At 36.2% G+C, this 14,241-nt stretch overlaps 2 protein-coding genes across 2 annotated transcripts; one reads left to right on the top strand and one right to left on the bottom strand.

Moving 5' to 3' along the window:
• Window positions 4,157-6,409, top strand: LOC104778054 (protein TRAUCO-like). Its single transcript, XM_010502418.2, has 2 exons — window positions 4,157-5,478; window positions 5,802-6,409. The coding sequence occupies exons 1-2, from the start codon at window positions 4,242-4,244 to the stop codon at window positions 6,065-6,067; spliced, it is 1,503 nt and encodes a 500-aa protein (XP_010500720.1). The 5' UTR covers window positions 4,157-4,241; the 3' UTR covers window positions 6,068-6,409.
• On the bottom strand, window positions 6,880-11,410 carry LOC104778055 (ABC transporter G family member 13-like). The gene is made up of 9 exons (XM_010502419.2): window positions 11,224-11,410; window positions 9,487-9,566; window positions 8,912-9,373; window positions 8,670-8,792; window positions 8,424-8,585; window positions 8,054-8,338; window positions 7,697-7,969; window positions 7,488-7,595; window positions 6,880-7,399 (listed from the first exon to the last, which is right to left on the bottom strand). The coding sequence occupies exons 1-9, from the start codon at window positions 11,408-11,410 to the stop codon at window positions 7,043-7,045; spliced, it is 2,037 nt and encodes a 678-aa protein (XP_010500721.1). The 3' UTR covers window positions 6,880-7,042.

The following is a 14,241-nucleotide window of genomic DNA, read 5'->3' on the forward strand; positions in this document are numbered from 1 at the left end:
TCTCATTATTAAAGAGCTATGTATGATATGTAGAAAATATCCGAATTTCAACTTTCATCGGTTAGGAGTTAACCCGTAAATTCGTACAAATAATGTGGAAGAAAAGTGGACCACAACAACAAAATGCATGCTTATTAGAGGGTATTATTGAGTGGCTGGATCACTCAACAAAAATAATAATGATGATGAAATCTCTGTTTTCCCCACAGAGAACATAACAAAGACAAAACAATAACGAGGTGCGCACGATATAAATTAAAGGATTCAGAGTTGTCATCATGCGTACACAAACCAGAGAGCCCCCCCCTAATTTTTTTAGCTACCTAGATTTGATTTTAAGCCTTCTTCTTTCTGTTGAAAAATTGAGAACGCATTAGAAATATATAACAAAGATATTTTTCGAGCCATAAAGCTTTCATGTTACGATCATATATATAAGCCACTAAAGCCTCAGTGGATCTGAGCACATAACAACTCATGGCACTACAAGTGACATAAATTTTGCTTCCCTTTAGTAGATGGATCATGTATGAAGAATAATTTACATGTGTGTGTGGGCGCGTGCGCATCAATTGAAAATCTCTATGTTATAGGGTTAAAAATAAAATAAAATAAAAAATAAACGAACAAAGTTACGAATCGTAAAGGCAATAACAGTTCATGAAAAAGAAAAAGAAAAAATGAGGTAAAAAATAAGAAACGGAAAAAAACAACTCGGACAACAACAAGAAATATGTATGTGAACAAAAATTATGTAATTTGTTTTTGTTTGGGTAATAATATCAGGTTTCTATTAATAGAAAGAAATTACAGACTTCAGATTTAAAGAGAGGGGTAAGTAAACTAAACTCCAGGCCAATACATTCTTTGTCCAAGAAATCACTACAAGGAAATGACTAGAGGACGTCACTTCCGCTTGTAGATCGACCGGTCCAAATGGGAACGATCGCTCTTCTGATTTTATGCACTCGGGTTTCAGCTTTACGCAGGTGAGACCGACCATTCGTCCGCGGAGATCGATCGGTCCTCAGTTTTTGGAAAATCTTTGACATGTACTTAGTTAGTATATTCGGTATATATCATCTTAGATTCGTAGATATCCTTTCTAGATTCTCTATACAGTATCTTATTAGATGCAACAAATATAAGATTTTTTTTTATTGTTAGTTGCTTTTCATGAAACTACATATATTTCTTGTTCGGCTTTGGTTGCCGATTTGATTTTGTAATGATCACATCTTCTGCCTTGTCTTCCTTTCTCTTGCTCATCTTAGCCCCTTCTTCCTTTCTCTTGCTCATCTTAGTCTTGCTCATCAAATACTACTCCTAACTGATCATAGCTTCTATGATGAAGGGCTTTGTTGAAATTTTTGGCATAGATGTCAGCCCAAACTTGGTTCAACTCACATCTACACCTTGTCCATTATTCATGCTTCTGTTCCAAACGTTTCAAGACAAACAACAAAGCAAGAGATGGATTGTTCTTGATCATGTTAATCACTTCTAGTCCACTATCTCCATACAGCCTCTCTATGCACCTTATGTCTTGAACTACAAAGTTATAACAAATAACTTCATTAGACCATCTCCAACAAAAGTTTCTTACATTAAAAAGGTAAAAAAATAAATGAAAATGTGAATTAAGCTAAGAAATAATCCTTAGACCTTCTCCATCGGGGGACGTTAGTGGGGTTGTTAGTAGGGTTTTTAGTGTTTAGTAGAAAAAAATTAAATCAGAAGAAAATAAAAAATTGAAGGGAGCCTCTTATTTAACAGCCTCAACTCAGTTTTAAGGGATGCTACGTGTCCTAATTTGGTTGGTTGGGATGAAAAATACAAAAGGCTAAAAAAAAAATTAAGACGCAGAACAACAATTTTCCGTCTTTCACTTTCTATCTTTCTCCCTTTCTCTCCTTCACTTGCGATCAAAGTCTTGAACCGACAAAGATGTCTGCTTTAATCAGAGGTTATAGAATCAGTCTCGTGTTTGGTCGCAGGCGATTTGACACGGCTGAGATCTTGGTGGAGGCGACTGTAGCGGAGATGTCTGCTTTAAGGTTTCTGACTCTGTTCCTGCTCCATCTGAAGATGCTGAGCAATTGAGAACTGCTTTCGAAGGTATAGTTTTATGCTTCTTCGTGTTCTCTGTTTTTGTTGCTCTTTTTTCTCTTCTTATGTACCTTATCATCAATATATGTTGTTTTTGGTTTGGTCGATGATTGTATTATAATTTGTTTAGATGGTTTTTGATGTGAATCGAACTTGGTTTTGGTCCGACCTTATCATCAATATATATTACAGAAAATAACACAACTACTCTAAACCCAAAAACCCAACTCATACTAGAACCATAAGTTTAAGGATTACTTAAAGTAGCTTCTACGGATCGATGAAGATGGAGATTGAGGTTGAAGTTCTACGGATTGATGGAGATGATAGAAGTTCTATGGATCGATGCGTACATGGATCGATGGAGATGAGATGGAAGTTTGAAGTTCTATGGATCGGTGGGAAGATGAGAGAAGAGAGATGAGGTGAGATGAGAAGAGAAAAAGATTAGGGTTTTTTTTTGTTATTTTTTTAAAAAGACGAGGACATTTTAGTAATTGTAGGTTTCAGTCGCCGTGTTTTTAAAATCAATCGCTGAAAAAAGTAGCGATCGAAAATTGAGTCGCTGGTCGCTAAATCCTGTCATTGCGACTGATCGCTAAACCAGCGACAGGAAAACGAACGATATTTGGTCGCTGTCGTTGGTTATTGTCGCCAGCGACAGGGAAACGAACAGGGCCTACACCTCACCATGCTTGGTCCTTAAAAAGTATGAAACCATTATTGAATCCCTTAAAATATCAAAATGCTATTACCATTTCAGATTTACACATGAAGATCTGAGCCAAATTTCACAACTATATGTAAAATTTATAGATCAAAAGGCAGAAACGAAGAAGAATTTGATAAAGTAACAACGAGAGAACATAAATTGCACACCAAAAAGAGAAGCATTTCAAATTTCATGAAATATATTTTTTTTGAAAAAAAGAAAAGAAGATAAAATACGTAACAAAAAATGAATTCAGTTAATAATTAATTAGAATATTTTTCCAATTCTAAATTAGTAGTCTTAATAGAAAGAAATATTTTGAAATTTAGAATGAAAGGTAGACAAAAAAAAACTTTTATGACTAATAATAAAAATTGACCCTATTTGATGCTAAGACGATCGAGTAATAAAATTAGTGTCGAATATAACTATATGAGCATCCAAACTTGTAATTTCTCTTCTTGATGAATCAACCAAGCATCAACATCAGAACTACAGTGGAAATCCTCACCAATAACCAATGCGTCATTGTTAAATCGAACGCTTGGTTCCAATAAAGAAACTGGTACCTGTGGAATTGGCAAAATCGCGTTTGTAACTGCGTTTACATCGAAAACAATGTCCAACAATTATGATTTGACTTGTGGTTGCGACTAATAATAAAAATTGACCCTATTTGATGCTAAGACGATCGAGTAATAAAATTAGTGTCGAATATTATATGAGCATCCAAGCTCTCAAACTCATAATTTATTTTTGTTACAATAAAACAGTCAATCCAATATCAGCATCAAGAGAGCAAACAAAAGAACAAAAATTATTCAAAATAATGATTAAAAAAACAAATCAAATTGACTTAATATTGGAATTACAAACATTTCTTATTACTAAGTATTTGGATTACAAAAAAAAAAAAAAAAAGAATAGAAATGCACTCTCATATAAAACTTATCGATGCTTTTATGTTTGCTAAGTTGCCCTTTCTATAATAATATCTTTCTCTGCCGGTACCATCAGTTGCATATACTTGGCCCGAATAACTATTCTATTCTAAGACAGACACCAGAATAGACACCACCTAAGAGGCTAAGATTAGTTTAAAACCAATTTTTTTGGATAGGCAAATTTCTAATGCTTAATAGATCAGTTGAAATAGATGTCTAAACCGCTTTTAAATGAGGTAAAAAAACGATCCAATAAAAAACCGTTTTAAAATTAAAATGGACACCCCTAGCCAAACCCTAGTTTCTTATTGGACCTCAGAAAGCCCATTAAGTCTCCAAGTTTTTAAAAACAAAAAAAAAAACTTCACTGTTCTTTATGCCAAATCTGCCGAGTCCCTAAAATTACTGTCAAATCTTTGCTGCGGAGTCCCAAAAATCTCTGCGGTGGTGGCACCAGAAGAAAGCTTTTCGTTCCAATGGAGGAGTCTCTTCAATCAAATCCCAAAGGCGACGAAGAAGTAGAAGTTTCAATTTCTCTTCCCGACGAACCTACCGGAACCGCTCTTCTTCCTCCATCTGAACTCAATGATTCAGCACCACCGGAATCATCCGCTCCAGTCGAAGAATCAACCTATTCTGATCTAAAAGCGCAAGTCTCAATTTCGCTTCCCGAAGAACCTACCGGAACAGCTCTTCTTCCTCCCTCTGAACTGAATGATTCAGCGCCATTGGAATCATCCGTTGTAGTAATCGATACTGAATTAGAGAAAGCAGATGTAGCAGCTATGGATGTTGATGATGCACCCGGATCCGATGCGAAAATTGAATCCGATTCCTTCTCTGAAGAAGCCCCGACTCCTTCTTCCGATGATAACCCTAAATCTCCGAAACCGGAATCTGTGGCTAATCAGAACGGTAGTGCGATGGAGGAAGAGGAAGGAGATGAAGAGGAAGATGATCCACCGCATAAGAAGCTGAAGCAGTTAGATTCTATTACTTCGGTTGCTGTTAAGGAAGAGGTCGAGCCAGAGCAAGTGCAGCAATCGGAAGCAATGGTTGTGGAGGAAGCGGCGGCAACTCTGGTTGTGGCTAAGAAGTCGAAATCGAAGAAGAAGAACAACAATGTTTGGGTGACGAAGAGTACACGTAAAGGAAAGAAGAAGAGCAAAGCCAACACGCCTAGTTCAGCAGCTGTAGAAGATAAAGTATTGATCACTCCGGTTCCGAGGTTTCCCGATAAGAGTGACGATACGCCTGACTTGGAAATTTGCCTTTCTAAAGTTTACAAAGCTGAGAAAGTTGAGATTAGCGAAGATAGACTTACTGCAGGAAGTAGTAAAGGTTATAGGATGGTGAGAGCTACAAGAGGAGTTGTTGAAGGAGCTTGGTACTTTGAGATTAAAGTTTTGAATTTGGGTGAGACTGGTCATACACGACTCGGGTGGTCGACTGATAAAGGGGATTTGCAGGCTCCCGTAGGGTACGATGGGAATAGTTTTGGGTTTCGGGACATTGATGGGTGTAAGATACACAAGGCTTTAAGGGAGAAGTATGCTGAAGAAGGGTATAAGGAAGGTGATGTTATTGGATTCTACATTAATCTGCCCGATGGCGAATCGTTCGCTCCAAAGCCTCCTCATTATGTGTGGTATAAAGGGCAGAGATATATTTGTGCACCTGATGCTAAAGAGGAGCCTCCTAAAGTTGTACCAGGTATGCTCAATCTATGTTACCTGTTCTTTCATGTTAGTGTTCCTGTGGTGACTTTTCTGCTTTTAGTTAGTCACATATGTTTAAGTGGACCAACAAATGTGTATGAATGCTGTTGCTTGTGATGGTAGAGGGTTTATCTTGATTTTGTAGAGAGAATGGATATTTGGTTAACATTCTTATAGATTCTTCATCAATATTTACATAGCCAAATGCCTTAATTTCGTATTTGCTACCCTCTAAATCTATTATGTAGATGGGTTCTGTGCAATTCTGGATGATTTATAATCAAACTATTGTCAACGAATGCCTTCTTTCTAATGCAGGCAGTGAAATATCGTTCTTCAAAAATGGTGTATGTCAGGGAGTAGCCTTCAAAGATTTTTTTGGCGGTCGTTACTACCCTGCTGCTTCGATGTACACTCTCCCTGACCAGTCAAATTGTCTTGTGAAGTTCAATTTTGGCCCTGATTTTGAATTCTTCCCCGAGGATTTTGGTGGGCGTGCAATCCCGAGGCCAATGTTGGAGGTTCCATATCATGGATTTAATGGTAGACTTGAAAACAATGGTTCTGATGATATGAAGAGTTAGACCAAACCGGCAGGCGTATTCTTGACAATTTAACACAGTTTTCCAAAACTAGTTACTGGTTCAGATTCGATTGAGTTTAGTTGTTACAGTGATAGGGTAGCAAATGAACAAATGAGTTATGTACATGTCTACTCTGAAAAAAACAGGATGGTTTTTCTAATTTCAGAACTGGATTTTCTTCTTACTGGATTAGCCATATTTGTTAAAGTTATTGATTGTTGTTTTTTCCTTACTATGTAACTGTTCTGGTAGCCTATATTTGATTTTTCTAAGGTTGAACCTAAACCATTTTTGCATGGTATTACACTTTTAAAAGTTTGAAGCATCTTGTCGATTGTTCTCTATCTGTTCAATCTTTCTTCAACAGACGCTTTTGGGAGGTACTTTTGTTATCTTTGATTCTCTATTTCCTGTCAAGTACTTTACGCCACAAGAGGAGGTAACATGGGCATTCAAATAAATTAGACATTCATAGCTCAAGGCTCTAGCATATCTGAATCTGAAAGTTGAATATGCCTGGTAGAAAGTTTTCCTCCTGTTCTTGGGCTGCATAGATTATAGGATTTGTTTCTGCTAGCTGGTGCTATCAAGAAAGGACCACTGTTCTACTGTCAGGTAACAAATTTCCATACCATCTCCTGTTTATCTTCTGCTAGCTGATATACTCTCTCTAAAAGTTTCATACATGCCATGGTCGCTTGTAATCTGAGAATGTTGCCATTTTTATCTCTAGCCATTCTTAGCTCTTTTAGGCAATTTATTTATTTCTGATGGATTCCATCCGCATGCTAAACAAATCTCATCACTCAGAATTTATAGTATCTCTTGTTTCCTTACACAACTGGCTACAAACAGGTTACCAAGTTTGAAGAGAGTAACATCTGACATATTGAAATATATGGGCATCTGGCATAAGGATAGCGAGCACTATATCTATCTTCCACTTATGGATATTGCATCTTGCTGTATATGCTTCTAATGCAGTGGAGAGCTAAGTCCTTCTTGAGAAGAGAGTGCGTGGTTAACGTGGTATCGCTTGGAGGGGAATGGTGCCATTCTCCTGAAAGAAGGCCTTTTCCGGATATGGCTCAGAGTTCTCTTTGTGTATAACATGTGAATGATTGGGAAAACCTTTTCCCTAAACTTGAGGATGGCGAAGAAGAGAATCCTATACCCAATGAGAATCATCACCACAACAGCTAGATCCAACCACTTTGAAATTGCTGGATTTACGCCTAGAACAGTTTGAAGAATGAGCTCCCCTTTCATTTTTGGTACCAATGGTAATGGAGAATCATACTCAACCTCGATCATCTCATTCTTGAATGCTCCCTGCAATTTATCAGGTGTGCACATTTAGGATATCCATTTGCCAATATTGTCTGCATGACTGCATCTAATGTTGAGTTAACCTGGTTACCTGTAGTGCCCATGCACCATAGTTTATGTAGGACACCGGATATCGCCAGAACACCACAGGTAAGTCGGGGAAGAATCGGAAAAACCCCGCACTTAACACCATAATTCCCTATGAGGTGAAGAATATAGTGGTTTTCAGTTTAGAATAGTCTTTGGAGATATATAGGAAAGCTGTTCGGTAAGAGAGTGAGAGACAGAGGCCGTTCTTACAATGTAACCAGCTCCTAACATGACTCCCATCAAGAAGTTAGGAACTACTGAAGCTATCATCATCATGCAACTCTCCACAGTTACAATTGCACAGATGAGGTCGAGACAGTTGTAGAAGAAATGAGAACCTCCGGATTGGAACTTCACCATATAGATAGTGATTGAGCTGGTGGAGAGGCACATAAGGATTATGAAAGGTAATGAGGAGAGTAAATTAGACACTGTATATACTGCAACCCCATAGTATCCATTGAGCCTTTCCCGAGTAAACACCTGGTTTTAGGAAAAAGATGCAAAAGACATAAGATAAGTTGTAAGGTTAAGAAAGAGAATTTTTATTTGCTTAACTCTCTTCACCTTCATTTCTTCAATGAAGGATTGGAAACCTCCTATTGACATAAATGTCATAAAGCCTGCCATAAATCCGCCGCAAGCTGCAGTATTCATGACATTTGAGTGGTTTCTCCCGACGTTGAAAAAGATTGAACCGACACAAATGGATAACACTATGTATACTGCAATCCTCATCCAGTAGTATCCCAAGTCTCTACACATGTTGATGAAAGATCGCTGAGTAAGTATTCTGAGTTGTTTTAACCAGTTTGTTTGACTCCCATTGTTCCTTTCAGTGAGAATCCCCTCCTGTTGCATGAGGTTTAAATTTGCTTAAGAGGCTCTCATTGTATGATACATTGCAGTTTGAAGCGAAGTAATAATCATATCTTACTATTGATGCTATTTCTTGAATCCTTGCTCTTGAAGCTGCTGCGTATTCTGAACACTTGAATTTTCTGACAAGTGTTGTTTTGATTTCTGCTGATGGTATATCATTTAGGGGATCTAATGTGTTTGCAGTTTCATGTAGTTGGTAAAGAGAGAAAGAAGAATCCTGCCGATAATCAAACGGTCTAGTTCAAGAGTTTTGAGTGTACTGTAAGCTCATGGAAACAAAAAAGGGCAGAAGATGACAAACTTGGATTCGGCGAGATTCAACCAAAGTCGCTGTGACATCGTCGAAATCTGAATTGACACAGCGAAGGAAGTGGTCAGATGGATTCCGTCTGCTAGGACAAGGAAACCCCGCTTCACCAAAGAACTGCAAAAGTCGAAGCAGGAACGACACAAATGAGCATTGATGGTTTTTTCTTTCTATGAGCATTGATGGTTAGACACTACAATATATAGTGCTGTGCTGCCAATGCTCTGTCTTATTACCTTCGTTGCTGATTCTGCTTCTCCAAAGTAAACGGTTTCTCCTCCAGAAAGCAGTAGCAGGTCATCAAAGAGAGCAAAAACCTCACCACTCGGCTGATGGATTGAAGAAATCACGGTTTTGCCACTGCTTGCTATGTTTCTGAGAATCTGAACCACGAAGAAAGCTGAAGCACTGTCCAGTCCACTGGTGGGCTCGTCTAGGAAGAGGAGACTTGGTTTGGTTAAGACCTCGAGCGCAATACTGAGCCGTTTCTTCTCTCCTCCGCTTATTCCACGCAAATGCCAGTTTCCAATGGTCCTGTCTGAACATTCTTGCAGACCCATTTCAGTGATTGTAGCTTCCACAATGTCACTGATCTCTCCTCTGGTAAGCTTTGATGGGAGTCTGAGATGAGCTGAGTAAGATATTGATTCTCTCACTGTCAAAGTTCCTAGCAACACATCTTCCTGTGTCACATAAGCCTGAGAGTTTCTCGACAGTTTCAAAAGAAAAACATACATGATTCAGGGTTTATAACATTCATGAATAAGAGTTTGATTGCGTAAAGCTAAAGCTAAAGGATAGGTTTGCTTACGACAGCACCAAAGTCAAGTCTTCTCTTCTTGCCATTAACTAGAACTTTCCCACTCATTACAACGTTCCCTGCTAATCTTCCTGTACCATCATTACCAAATTAGTTAATTTTCCAATATCAGTCTAGTAAGCAGGGCTTTATTAAATTAAATGACAAGACCAAATTGTGTGCTATTTCTTTAAACTATGTGTTACGCGCGACCCATGACATGATTAATGTAGTAACTTTACGATCATAAGATGTTTAACCTTTGACAAGAAAATCGATTAGGACTACTTTTTTGGATTGAACATCCCTCAGTGAGATGATAGTGGTAGATTTGGAGTTCTGGCCAGTAACCAAACCGGGTTTAACTTCAAGTCGGTACGAAGATCCGATCGTGCAGTTCTAAATTTTTGTGTCAGGATGTTTGGTGTTTGGTAGTTGGTTAACATTTAAAATCGTAATTTAATTAGAAAAGTTACTGCGAAACTTCTGAATATAGTATAGGTTAGAAAAATGTAGCTATCAATTTATTCAATACTAGTCTAAATGTACGACGATGTAAATTTAATAAGGACGAACAAGAAAATTGCAACAATTTTTCACTTTTATTTAGTACTCCGATGATAAACAGCTACAATGAAAAGAACAAAAATTGGTAGCTAGAATCCATAAATATAAAGTTAGAAATATCTATTTATGTATCTTAGTGTATATGGAACTTAGATATAAATATAGCATTGTTTTTCTATATATCTATATACGTATATATGGATATGTAAATCTCTCATAAAGAACCAAATTAAATGGGTTTGTTGCAAAGTTACACAAGAGTTCATAACTTCACTTAATGTTTTAAATTCACCAAAATGGGATTATAGTGTGTACATAGTTTGTAGCTTACAAATTTAGAAGTTACATATTTATTTTTGAATAATGTATATTTTCTTCCGTTAGTCGAGAAACAAATCTAGTATTGCTTCTGATTGCATATGGAGTCTACCGACTGGTTAATAATCAAATATTTTAGGTCGAGTAGGACACACACCCCACCCACACAAACACACACCTTTATATATCTAACAAATTAATACTTATTTACAGTATTTTCAAGTTTAACTACCGAATGATAGAAATCGTTATCTATCAAATAAAAGCTAAAAGGTTAGTGGACATTTTTAAAATGTAAAATTCAGTTTATGCTTTACTAAAAGTAACAACATTTTCACATAAACATGAGAAAATTACCTAGGACAAATGGTGTTATTATCTTTATAAAAAAAATACCGTCATGTATAATTCAGTATTGTTATAGTAAACTATAGACTATCACTATCNTAACTAGAACTTTCCCACTCATTACAACGTTCCCTGCTAATCTTCCTGTACCATCATTACCAAATTAGTTAATTTTCCAATATCAGTCTAGTAAGCAGGGCTTTATTAAATTAAATGACAAGACCAAATTGTGTGCTATTTCTTTAAACTATGTGTTACGCGCGACCCATGACATGATTAATGTAGTAACTTTACGATCATAAGATGTTTAACCTTTGACAAGAAAATCGATTAGGACTACTTTTTTGGATTGAACATCCCTCAGTGAGATNGTTCTAATTTATTTACCATTTAACAGATTCAAACCCTTTTAACGAAAAACAAGATTTTTTGAGAAAAGGAATTAAGAAACAACGAGCTAATCTTCTCACGTGAGGGTATGTGTGTGTGAGAGAGAGAGATAGAGAAAGAAGTGACCTGCTAAGGCATCAAGAAGCGTAGATTTGCCAGAACCAGAAGGACCCATAACAGCCAAGATCCTATTTGGCTCACCACAACCATTCACTCCATTCAGTAATCTCTTTGTCGCTCCTTCACCGAAGTTTGGTATAACCACCGTAAGATCCTCCCACGCCACATACATCGCCTCCTCCGGCGTAGTCATATATATATGCTTTTGTTAGATAGATCGGACTCAAAATCAAGGGTTATTTTTTCAAAGGAAAAAAAGAAACTCAAGGGTTTTAATCGTAGCTTAGAGTTTTCTTTTTCTTTGGGGGGTGAAGAGTGTAGTAATGAGTGTAGGTAGGTAGTCTGTGGTCTTATTTATATAGTTAACAAAAGTTGTGCGAGTAATTAGGGTGGTCCAATTGGTTTAAACCAAATTGAGTCAAACCGAAACTGTACCAAGGAAAGTGATTTGAAAAAATAAAAAAAAAGTAGATTGAATAGATTCGGTTTTGTATTTTTTTTTTAACAATATACCTTTTTAGGTGAATAAGAAAACTACCGTATAAATTGATCATTGCTTTTTCCTATTGAAATTTAAATAAGTAAAATGCCCAAAACAACCAAAATTCAAACCGAACTAAATTATATTGGTTTCTATTTATATTGTATGAAAACGAATCCATGTAAAACAGGAAACTGGATTAAGCAAAGTGTATGTACATTAGCATGCATGCATAGACTAAGGCATGTGACAGAATAATTGACGTTTGATGTCATATTCATGTACTCGTTGGACCCATGAGGGGTACTATATAAGTCGAGAGCTAAAGACATGCGAATGATATGAAACTTATGGGTTTCGTTTCACGGTTTTAGGAAACATACTCTTTATTGTAAATCACGTAAATTGATGTACATTTTTTTTCTGGCAACTATGTCCAATAATATTGTTATAAGATTCCGATTGGTTCGAGTGTATCAACTAGTATACCACTCCAAAACATATGATTCAAACGAAGCAGAGAGAAAATATGATCTCCATATTGAGAGTCTATACGTACTCTACTAATCAACTCAACCTATACTTTTGGAAAGATTGATTTTTATATATATTGTAAATCTGTAATATAGATATCATATAACCAACATAGGCTTATAAGACCGTATCTAAAGAACGTTTAGATTAAAAAAAAAAAGTAATCTGGTTGTTGAATTGTAATGTAAAAATCTATATCTTTTTTTTTTGGTCAACCAAATTGGTATTTTTATTCTCTTCGTCAATCAAATATTTTTTCATCCCCCTGATTCACATGAGGTGTCATTTTAATAGATTATGTTATGAAACTTATGTATAATCTTAAATTCACATGCACTGTTTTATCTTAAAAAGTGCTTTAATTGCACCGTACAAAATTTTGATTAGCAGCCAACATCAATGTACAACCAAAAAATTCTAACCTAATAGTACTGAACCTCTCCCTATAAAAAACATGTGATGTTAGTAGCATTTATTTTTGGTTTCAACACTTATATTGCATTTTTCCCAACACCAAATTTAAATTCATTTTTCTCAATAAACCCTACTGTTCATTCATACTCTATACACTGGTAATTACTAGTAATATATTACTGTTTGAAGTAATTCTTTAACAAAGATAGCATCGCTTATTTTGATACAAAGGGAGTTTTAAATTCACTATATTCTGAACACTTGAACACAAAAGAGGCTACCAAATAATAAATGGGGCAATATTCCAACTAACCAAAACAAAAAAGTAGTGAAGAAAATAGCATATTATTTGAAAAAATTAGAAAAATAGGATAAATGGGTAAGTAAAGTTACTATTTTGGTGTTTTGATGGTCTGATGATAATGGTGGATGGTGTCCAGGGGTTGGCCGGAAGGGGTGGTGGCCGGCGGCCGGAGGTTATGGCGGTGGTGGCTGGAGTTGATGATGGCCGGTGGCCGGAATTTGTGGTGACCGGTGGCCAGAGTTGGAAGGTGGCCTGTGGCCGAAAGTGGTGATCACCGGAATTGGTGGCTGCCGGTCGCCGAAAGTGGTGGCCATCGAAGTTGATGATAGCTGATCGAGTTGATGACAGTCGGTGGCTGGAGGTGGTGACAGTGGCCGGCGATAGTGGCCGTTGCTGGTGGCCGGCGATGGGGTGATTGTGGTGGTAGGAACACTAAACCCTACATGATAGTAAATTATCAATCCCAATCCTAGCTAAAATAACACCTAAATTATTTATCATATCATTGGGTCAAACATGTTAATAATACATATATTAAACTATATCACTTTTTAATGGTTAGAGTAGTCACTCAGTGAAATATAGTTTTTATGAGTGTTATATCTGCTAAATTCCCATAATAAATAACCAACTGATACTAATAAAAATGCATTACTATATTCTAAGAAAATAATAACCAACTGGTACTAATAAAAAACTGCAGAATACTAAATACAAATAGTCATAGTATACTATAAAAAATATATTAAATTTTGAAAACTCTTATAAAATAGAACAAAAATAAAAAGCTAAAAGATCTTATAATTTGGAACAGATGGATTATATGTTTCTAACCATATACTATGTGTTGTTATGTGTCATATGTGTTTAGTTCCAATCAAAGACATAACTACGAAATATCAAATACAACATTTTAACATTTATGTCTTTTCTTAAAAAGTAAGAATTAAAGCTACAGTTAGTGTGACTTTTTTTTCATCGAATAATAATTTATTTAATGCTACAGCTCGTGTGACTATTTTATCTCTGCTGCGAAAGAAAAACCATTACTACGGTAACTTAATCACAGATTGTTAGATAAACTTATTAAATGACTTATCTCCCTTCTTTTCCATATACAGTATATCATAACTATACTCAGTTTTTGTTTAAGAAAAAAAAAAGACAAACTATATAGTCAGTTCTTTGTGTGGTCCATATATAAATACTATAAATATCCTTATAAAAAATCTGTGGCAAAATATTTAATTAATCCAAAGGATTCACATATAAAGAGCTTTTAATTTGGGTT

Source organism: Camelina sativa, chromosome 3 (assembly GCF_000633955.1).
Source record: "Camelina sativa cultivar DH55 chromosome 3, Cs, whole genome shotgun sequence".
Lineage (NCBI taxonomy): Eukaryota > Viridiplantae > Streptophyta > Magnoliopsida > Brassicales > Brassicaceae > Camelina > Camelina sativa.

Coding starts and splice junctions, on each gene's coding strand:
- LOC104778054 (XM_010502418.2), top strand. CDS start 4,242: ATGGAGGAGTCTCTTCAATCAAATCCCAAAGGCGACGAAGAAGTAGAA. Junction 5,479..5,801: donor GCCTCCTAAAGTTGTACCAG/GTATGCTCAATC, acceptor TTTCTAATGCAG/GCAGTGAAATATCGTTCTTC.
- LOC104778055 (XM_010502419.2), bottom strand. CDS start 11,410: ATGACTACGCCGGAGGAGGCGATGTATGTGGCGTGGGAGGATCTTACG. Junction 7,970..8,053: donor CCTTCATTGAAGAAATGAAG/GTGAAGAGAGTT, acceptor TCCTAAAACCAG/GTGTTTACTCGGGAAAGGCT. Junction 7,596..7,696: donor TGTTAGGAGCTGGTTACATT/GTAAGAACGGCC, acceptor TTCACCTCATAG/GGAATTATGGTGTTAAGTGC.